The sequence below is a fragment of the Morone saxatilis genome, unplaced genomic scaffold (assembly GCF_004916995.1).
Source record: "Morone saxatilis isolate NCDOM2014 unplaced genomic scaffold, NCSU_SB_2.0 Contig9, whole genome shotgun sequence".
Classification (NCBI taxonomy): Eukaryota; Metazoa; Chordata; class Actinopteri; family Moronidae; genus Morone; species Morone saxatilis.
In genome coordinates this window covers 5,059,707-5,068,997 of record NW_023340268.1, presented here as the reverse complement: position 1 = coordinate 5,068,997, position 9,291 = coordinate 5,059,707, and the positions used below count along the sequence as shown (strand labels likewise).

The following is a 9,291-nucleotide window of genomic DNA, read 5'->3' as shown; positions in this document are numbered from 1 at the left end:
CACAGCTCTGTTTCCCCCCCCCCCTCTTGTTGTTTGTCACTTCAAATTCTGAGTACAAATATTTCTTTATTTCCCTCTGCCGCTGTTTTTAGTTGAGCATTTTCTGTCTTCAGGCTCCAGCTTCACAACATCCAGTGTGTACTCCAGCATCCCTTCAGCTACAGCCGCCACCACAACCTCTACCACAGTGGCCCACCAGGTGAGGAGCACGTTGGTGTTCTTCAGAGAGACGAAGAACAAAACTCTCTGTGTGTTTATTGTCATGAAGGTTTTGTGTATTCCATCTTTAAAATTACCAAAAGAAATTCCACCCTGCAGACAAACAGCTTGAATAAGCCACAGATATAAAGAAATAGCACTGTGGCAGGAGAGTGTCCATCCAGATTACACATTAACGATCTGGTGATCAAAGTGAATGAGACTGTCGTAGTGTTCAGTCTGATTGTATTTTTCTTGGTTGGCTCAGATTCAGTTAGAAATCTCTCTGCTGCTGAGCTCCTAAAAGCCCAGAGCCAGTAAGTGTGTTGTGTAACTGGAATAACTGCATATTAAACAACTTAATATGATGAATTTAACATTTTCTACATTGGTGCTTGCTCACTGACACAGAACCTAACTGTATCACAGTTATAGTGAATGATATGAGAAGATCTAAATAGGCGGAGATTGTTTCTGCACATGTTGCTCTTTTGCCACCACCCTTCTCCTGTTGATCCTCCTGTTTTTTTTTGTTTGTTTTTTTATATTTCTCCAGGAATTTAGCAGCTACAGCTCTCTGGGCCAGAGTCAGTTCTCTCAGTACTACAGTCTGCCTCCCAGCTACGTGCCTGCCGGGCTGCCCAGCGGCGAAGACCACAGTGCCAGTGTGGGAGTGGCCGGATATTCAGCTGTGAAGTCGGAGCAGGCCGCCTCAGCTGGACTGCCCCCCAGAGGTAACTTCAAAACTTTGATTTATATTGTTTCTGTTTAACTTTAGAGGTAGATTATTTTAGATTATCTATCACATTCAGTATTTATATCCATTAATTTAACCTGGCTGCAGGTCTGGATGTGGATTTGTAATTCTTGTACAAGTTTGACACATAACAGAAGACATGTATTATTCTAGTACTAATTCCAAAACGTTTTTGTCCTAAGATGCGTCCCCACCGGAGAACCTCCCAGCAGGTGCGGCCCTTCCTACCAGTGTGGTCCTCCCCACTGGAGCCAGAGATCAGGATGAGGTTGGACGTAGGAACTCTGTTGGCAAAGCCAAAGGGAAGGCCAAGAAGTCTGATAACTCCCCGCCTGCTGAGAGTGACCTGGAGGTAACCGACCAGCAGCTGATTTATCACTGCACACACAAACAAACCACTAAGTGCTTGTTGCTTTGTCATTAGCTTAGCAGCATTTTGGAGTTTAAGGAAAAAGCTAAACCCATATTGTCTGGATCCAATCACAAGGTCTCCCTAACCTGCAGATGAGTAATATAATTATTCTCACCTTCTGTTTTTAGCGTATTTTTCTGTGGGATCTGGATGAGACCATCATTATATTCCACTCACTGCTCACCGGCTCCTACGCACAGAAGTTTGGCAAGGTTTGTTTCAGTAAAGTTGGAAGAAGTTTGGAGCGTACAGCGTAAAAAGGGAAAAAGTTAACTTGAGTGTATTGTTTATTTGTTCAGGACCCAGCGACAGTGCTGAACATGGGCTTGCAGATGGAGGAGCTGATCTTTGAGCTAGCAGACACTCACCTTTTCTTCAATGACCTGGAGGTACAGTGAGATACATTCAGACTGGTGTTACCAGTTTCAACTTCTGTCCGTCAGTCGCAGCAGGTTACTTCCCCATAATCTACTTTTTGACAATAAATATCTCCTATCCTGATCTCTTATCAAGTTCCCTGAGTTCTGAAAAAACAGAAGTTATTTAGAAAAGGGCGGAGACACAATGGGCTGACATCCACAGCCAATAAAAGTGTCTGTCTCAAGTTTGACTTTGTTTTGTTTGTTTTAAAGGAATGTGATCAGGTCCATGTTGAGGATGTTGCCTCTGACGACAATGGACAAGAACTGAGGTGTGTTTTATGTCCTGTAACAAACACACACTGAACAGTACAGTGACGTTCTCATCGCACACACACATTGGTCTCATTTCACACTTCAGCGTCATGACTGGAAACACCTAAATAAATGTGTTTCCCTCCCCGTATGTAGTAACTACAACTTCTTGGCGGATGGCTTTAATGGTCCCAGTGGTGGAGGGGCATCAGGAACCACAACGGGAGTCCAGGGAGGGGTGGAGTGGATGCGCAAACTGGCCTTTCGCTACCGCCGGCTAAAAGAGATCTACAATAGCTACAAAGGGAATGTTGGAGGTTCGTCTTTCACACCCAGAGATTGAAATGAAAGGACAGCAACTGTGCCACTACTTTGGTTAAACTGAAAAGTAGACTGTTCAGACGTTCTACATTTGACTTGAGTGGGGTTGTTCTTGATTATTTGATTAAGCAAACCAGATCTTCAGTTTTCCCGATTTTATTTTGTGAAACAAACAAGGTAATGTTTACAGCCCAGTGGCCAAAATGAACAGAACTGTTTGTTTGTGTTGAGCACTTCTGTTGTCTGTTTCAGGCCTGTTGAGTCCTATGAAGAGGGAGCTGCTTCTACGGCTTCAGTCTGAGATCGAGAACGTTACGGACGCATGGCTCAGCACAGCGCTCAAGTCTCTGCTGCTCATCCAGTCCAGGTTTTTATTTTTTAACATAAACTCAGCAGCAAGATGAGTAGAGCGCACTACTGTGCACCTCACTGCTATTTGTTACACGCTGTACTCCAGTCATTGTTAATATTAGTTTTACCAACGTATATCGTGTATTCAGTATAGTTTTTATGTTTTACTCAGCTTAAACTGGCCCAACATGCATATAAACAGCTCAAATTACTGACAGTGTAAATAAGTCTGTAGTCTGATAAAGCTCTGTGGGTTAAACTTTAAACTTAAGGGTACAAATCATATAATACATGACTCATGATAACTTAAAGAAGGCTTCCTGTTGGCTCACCACTAACAAATGATCAAAGTCCACTGTGACTGTGTGATTCTAGTTCAAACTCAAGAGATCATCACTTTAGGAGTCTTTACTCCACAGTTACTTCGTACATTAACAGTTTTAATGGATTAGATGGATTCCTCTTACATTATTGTTTGTTTTTAGGATCTTTCACTTCTTCTATGATATCATTTTCATATTTCTATCAGGATAAACCCAAGGTATTTTTGACATTGCAACATAGTGGAATCTGATCCTCCTCCTCTTATTTGTCCATTATGTTGTAAATCTCAAAAATACCATTGGGTTTATTATTCAATTCAATTTTATTTCAGTGTTATTTGTATAGCACCAATTCATAACAAAAATTATCTCAAGACACTTTTTCAAATGGAGGTCTAGAAAATGTACGTAACTGGAATCCTGTGTGTGTGTGTGTCGTCCCACCAACAGGGGGAAGTGTATGAATGTGTTGGTCACCACCACTCAGCTGGTTCCAGCTCTGGCAAAAGTGCTGCTCTACGGCCTGGGAGACGTCTTCCCCATCGAGAACATCTACAGTGCCACAAAAATAGGTACATATGAGAATACAATGAATTCTTCTCTACAGTGACGAACGAGGGAATTGCATTAAAATGCTGCTTTGGGGTTCTGCGCTCAGCCTAAGGTATTATTTTCCCTGTGGTTTCCTTTCACGCAGGGAAAGAAAGTTGCTTTGAGAGGATCGTCTCTCGCTTTGGGAAGAAAGTGACTTACGTGGTTATAGGTGACGGTCGAGACGAGGAGTTTGCAGCGAAACAGGTAAACTTCTGAGTCTTCGTGTCTCCCTACAACCTGCCTCATTTGGTGCTGTCGTGTGTCAGTCTGTAGGTAGTTTACTCAAACAGAGACTTGGCTTAATCCTCCACCCCGCTTTGTTTGTTTTAAGAGGCGTCCACATCAGACGAAGGAGCTTACACATCGAGACGTGAGCGCACGCGACTCAGAAGTTTATATAATCATAAAGCAAACTCTGAAACAACTTAAACTCCTAAAAGTCCTCCTCCACTCATGTTTGTTGTTCCTACAGCAGGATGTTTGAGTTTCACTGTGCTATATAATATATCAGACACACGTTATTGTTTAAAGCAGACTATTTGTGTCTATATGGATCTTTTAAAGTTTACTGCAGCGATTAATGTCCAGTGTGGTGCTTCTCTTTGGCTGTTAAACAAACCATTTTGCCTCTTTTTACTATCCTGGTTCCAAACATCTCAGATTTGTTAGATAAGTGTAATTAAATGAAAATGTATTTTATATCAAGCTCTTGTTTTCCCACTTTGCTTCACCAGCTGTCTGTTTGACTGCACATTAAGTGTTGTGTCTAAAACTGCTTTGGTTGTGTCTCTCTCTCTCTCTACGTAGCACAATATGCCTTTCTGGCGGATCTCCACTCACGGTGACCTCGTGTCCCTCCACCAAGCGCTGGAACTGGACTTCTTGTAAAGGAGGCGGCGTTGATTGTCGCACACTAAAAGGGAAAAATGTAGTCGTCGTCCTGTTGGTTTGTGGAGTGACCTTGCGTGACAAAAAAAATCCTCCACGAACCCCCCAAACGACACACACGCTCGCATATTAGAACCACCAATCTGCCCTCACTGACGATAGAGACTCACTGTGAGATGTGTGATGGTAATGTACTGAGGCGGACTTTGGGTCGGAGCGGACTGTGAGAAACAGACTGGATGCATCATTCGGCTGAATTAAGGTTCCTCACGCCCAGCACTCCCTCCTCTACGGCAGCTAACCTCACCACGGCTGAAACTGGCACTGATTTGGACACAGAAGGGAAGACATCCATTTTTCTCCTTTTCTTTGGCCTTTTATCTCGTTTTCTTTATTTTAGGAACAAACAATCCCTCTACTTTTTATTTCTGTCTCTCTGAACAACCAAAGGGCCATTGTCATTTATTGGCGCTCTCTCTCTTTTTTGCTGTAGCTTTTTATTTTGCCTCTGTTACAAATGAAAGAATATCACATTTGTTTTAAAAGAATCTTTTCTGGGTTGTTTTGCACTCATTCAAAGACTTGAAAGCATCGTATTGCAGTATGAAATAATCCCATTCTTATTTTCTGTTTTATTTCCCTTTTTTCTCCCATGTAGCCATTCAACTATTTATCAGACAGTACTAGATGTGGTTTAAAAAAAAGATGTGTAACTCGGTCATGACCTCCTCTCCTGACCAACCCACACCATCAGTCAGCTGTCCTGACCTCTCCACTGTGTGTGTGTGTGTGTGTGTGTGTGTGTGAGAGAGTGTGTGTGTGAGAGAGTGTGACTTATGACAGACCTGGACCGGCCGTTCTGTATGACTCAGTGAAGATCATAAGCGGAGCGTCATGAGCATAGCGATAACAAAACCTGAGCTGCGTCCCAAATCCATATGATACCCTGTCATAGTATAATGTTCTAGCAGTTAGTATACAAAAAAATATAAACGTACTAAACCGCTTTATACTAACAGGAGTGCGAAGGTCAAAGAAAGTTGAACACAAATAGATAAATTCACAAATAGACTACAAAATGTTTTAAATCTTGATTAAAGATGTAATACTTGGAGCTGTTTCACCACCAATCACAGCTATACTTTGATTTATTTATTTCAAGCTGTGACTCGAGAATGGTTTCAATCAACGCAACACAAATTCAGAAATTGAGCGTATTTAGTCTGCGTACTGTCTGGATGATGCTATTTACTAAAAACCTGCTCAGGATTAGTATGTAATACGGATCTGGGTCCCTGCCGCTGGTGTCTCCAAAATGTGGTGAATTTGAAGGAAGGAATCCTTTATGGGAAAAGCTCCTACTTTAGGCTCCATAAACCATTTAAAACCTGTTGATTAGACAGACTGTTAAGATAAAAACAGGTTCTGTTTTAGGGCCAGCAGCTGTTTAACTCAACACACTCAACTCCTAATATTTACCTAACAGCAGTGGATGGAAAGGCACATTAATTCGTATTTACTTATGCAGATTTTCTGTAAATTTGGTCAACATTCGTGTTACATTTGGATGGAAACCCGACTGCAGATAAGAGCTCAGTAAACAGGATGGAAACCTAACTAGTGCGGATCTGTAGTGGCAGGAAGGTTTAGTCTAAGCCTCTGTACCTCCCAGTGTGAACTAAACACTGAAGCTCCAACAGCAGCGAGCTCTGGTTCACCTGCAGGATGTCAGTCCTGGTTGTGTTGCTCCTGTGTAGGAGGGCCGGTCTGTCCCCAGGGGGCCTATTGTCCCATAATCCATCCACGCTCACACCTCTCAGCCTCTGACTCAGCTGATACATTGTTCGCAGGATCACAGTTCACTCAAGAGGTTTCGTTTTGAAAGTTTCCTGAGTTGTAGCATCTCATCACATTATTTGCAAACAACGCTTTGAATTGTGGGAGGACAATATACCAGGACACAGACGATAACGTGGTGGTGTAGAATTACCTTTTGTTACTTCTACATGTTGCTACACAATCAGAATAGCTTCTTTTTTTTTTTGTGACTGAATGACAAAAGGTAATTTACCAAAAAGTAAATTAGACATTTGTTTCCACAGACATTATTCAACATGTTAAATTTGATATAACTGACATTCATTGTATTAGTGACCTAAAACTAGAGCTGCAACTAACAACTATTGTTATTACTGCTTAATCTGCATTATTCAATTAGATAACATCTTTAATTTATGTCTGATCAAAACTCCAAAACCCAAAGATATTCAATTTACCATCATAGAGGAATAATAATAAATATTATTATCAATATAAGTGATTTTTATTTAATTTTTTTGTACTTTTGCTTAAAAGAATTACTAAAACAATTTTTAAAACTGAATAACAACCTCAGCTATTATTCAAACCTTGGGGAATTTTAGTTACGTCAGACAACTGCAGTCCCACAATTACTTCATCGCTCAGCCACATGACAACCCCACGACCCGGTTGGACGATGACGGTGCAATACGTTTCTACTTTGCTCATTAACTGTCTTTAAGGGATTTTTTTTTCATCTGTAGGTGGCGAGGGAAACTGGAAGTGGGGGGAGGGGGGTTCGACTTCCTCCTGGACTGTTTTGAGATTACGACTGAACAATACTGAGCCTGAAGATTTATTTACACCCATGCAGCTTTGACCGTTAAGAATGTGTATTTCTGTGTAATTTCATTGTGTGTCTCGAGTGACTGTGCATATTTATATTATTGTGCCTTTAACCATCATCTGTATGCATAATCTCAAAGGGAAATATGTAAGATTTTTGTTTGATACATTTATCACTGCATTGTTATATTATCCAGTGTTAACTTACTTTTTTTTTTAATTCATACTTTTTTTTAGGTGCTGTTGAGACTTTTTTTGTTTTGTTACTAGACTATTTTTGATTTGATTGTCCTGTCTGCACTGTATTTGAAAGGTCTCCTAAAAAACCATATATATCCTTTTTTTGGGAGAAAATGTTCATGTAAATTGTTCAGTGTTTTTAAAAAAAGGGCTTAAGATGGCTAACAGTTGCTTTGCTATCAGATAAGTTCTCAAAATGTAGATATCTCAAATTGGAGTGACGATGCGTTCAGTCTCATTTTCAACATTAACGTCTGGTTCGTGTTAGATTCTTTTTTGCTTCCTTTTGAAAAGGAGATTGCATTTATTCTGTTGCTGTGAAACGCTTCGAATCGCTTAGAGACAATCACAATCTACAACACATAGTATTTTTAATGCAGATCGGATTACTAAAGGGAAAGGGATGTTCAACAAAGTGTCGCTTTGTTCGAGAAATGAGCGAATCTCAGTCCCGACACACGTTAGAGAAAATGGAGAGACCGTATGCAATCTTTCTGCATTTTTTCTGCTTATTGAATGTGTTTTCTGTTTATTTCTCTACTTTGTCTGCATGTCATGTTTGTTTTGTAGTTTTTAAGTATACCATGGCTGTCGTAAAAAGAAAAAAGACCATGCAATGTTTAAGGGGCTATATTCTTCTGTGTGTCCTCTTTTTCTTTCCAATGCCAAATACTGTTTTAAATGCTGTTATTTTTTTGTATTTCATCTCATTTTCAAGGACCTGTGAGGCCACATAGGGTCATGTAGAAAGCCTGAATATGATCCTATAAACAGAACACATCATAATCGATGCTAATTTAATTACAATAATCACTATTTTCCCCCACAGTAACTGTCTGGGACCTCGACACAGTCCTGTAAGGTTTCCTTGTGTACCTAAGACTCTCAATACAGTGTAAATAAATTTAAAAAGAAGTTTCAAACTCAAGTTTCTGCTTATTTATTACTGTAAAAAAAAAAAAAATACAAATTACATTATATTAAAATAAACATTTGGTATCAATATAAACAAGGAATGTCACTGTACTGGAAGAACTTCAGTGCAGCTGTTAAAGGATAAATTAATCTAATACAATACTTCTCTATATGTACAAACCAGTTCAATACTTTTACTGTGAAAGAGCAGATAAAACAGCTCTGATACAGTCTGATGACAAACTGATTCTGATTTCAGTGACAGAATTATAAACAATAATGCTGGATCACAGTCATACATTATCATAGGTGGTACTACTATATATACACAGGTAATTACTTAATTTAAATACATTTAACTATGGCAAGATAGTAACAAAAATAAAGTTTAATTTAATGAAAATCTCAAAGATTTGTAAACAATTTGAAATTATACTTGTTTAATAATAAACTTAATATTGTTTTGAGATATTTGTGGAGAGGCTTTGCAGTTTTAGTTTTTTCAACATGGGGTCCATTTAACATTTTTAATAAAGCTGGAGAGTGCCTTGCTTTTTTAAAAATAAAGCTCATCCACCATCCCCACCAATAATTTTACCTTCAAGGTTCAATGTGTAACATTTTCTATCCTAAAATAGAATAAAATACTTACAGGTCTGTTTTTATGAGCGTATAATCACCCGAGTATAACAATCGTAGTGTTTTTGTTACCTTACACTGAGCTGTTGTGTTAACACTGGCTCTCGATAGGGCCGTAGTTTCTCATACACACTTGAAAGGCTGAGCTGTATTCAGTTGGTTGTAATCTGCAACTTCACTGCGTTAAATTAATAAATGTATTTTTGCACAGAAAGACATCTTATACTGGTACAGCATTGAGAACTGATCTATAAAAACTATTTCAGTGTACATATGGCCATTTAAGTATTTAGTATTATGAATTTAACATTGCGAACCGATCCTTTAACAGGA

The 9,291-nt window shown here is 39.4% G+C and overlaps 2 protein-coding genes across 6 annotated transcripts in view; one reads left to right on the top strand and one right to left on the bottom strand.

The window, feature by feature from the left end:
• eya3 (EYA transcriptional coactivator and phosphatase 3) overlaps positions 1–8,327 on the top strand; it is a 14,470-nt gene extending 6,143 nt beyond the window's left edge. For all 5 annotated transcript variants that reach the window (XM_035680927.1, XM_035680923.1, XM_035680925.1 and 2 more), the window contains 11 exons: positions 114–199; positions 755–932; positions 1,138–1,307; positions 1,496–1,579; positions 1,667–1,756; positions 2,000–2,058; positions 2,198–2,358; positions 2,615–2,729; positions 3,487–3,608; positions 3,734–3,834; positions 4,438–8,327. In XM_035680927.1, the coding sequence (XP_035536820.1) occupies positions 114–199; positions 755–932; positions 1,138–1,307; positions 1,496–1,579; positions 1,667–1,756; positions 2,000–2,058; positions 2,198–2,358; positions 2,615–2,729; positions 3,487–3,608; positions 3,734–3,834; positions 4,438–4,518 (1,247 nt within the window). In that variant the 3' untranslated portion in view covers positions 4,519–8,327. The remainder of the gene's footprint in view (positions 1–113; positions 200–754; positions 933–1,137; positions 1,308–1,495; positions 1,580–1,666; positions 1,757–1,999; positions 2,059–2,197; positions 2,359–2,614; positions 2,730–3,486; positions 3,609–3,733; positions 3,835–4,437) is intronic.
• Positions 8,328–8,334: 7 nt separating this feature from the next.
• The window catches only part of LOC118342403 (XK-related protein 8-like), a gene marked incomplete in the record, with an annotated part of 4,207 nt that continues 3,250 nt past the window's right edge, over positions 8,335–9,291 (bottom strand). Inside the window, 1 exon segment of the mRNA XM_035680921.1 lies at positions 8,335–9,291.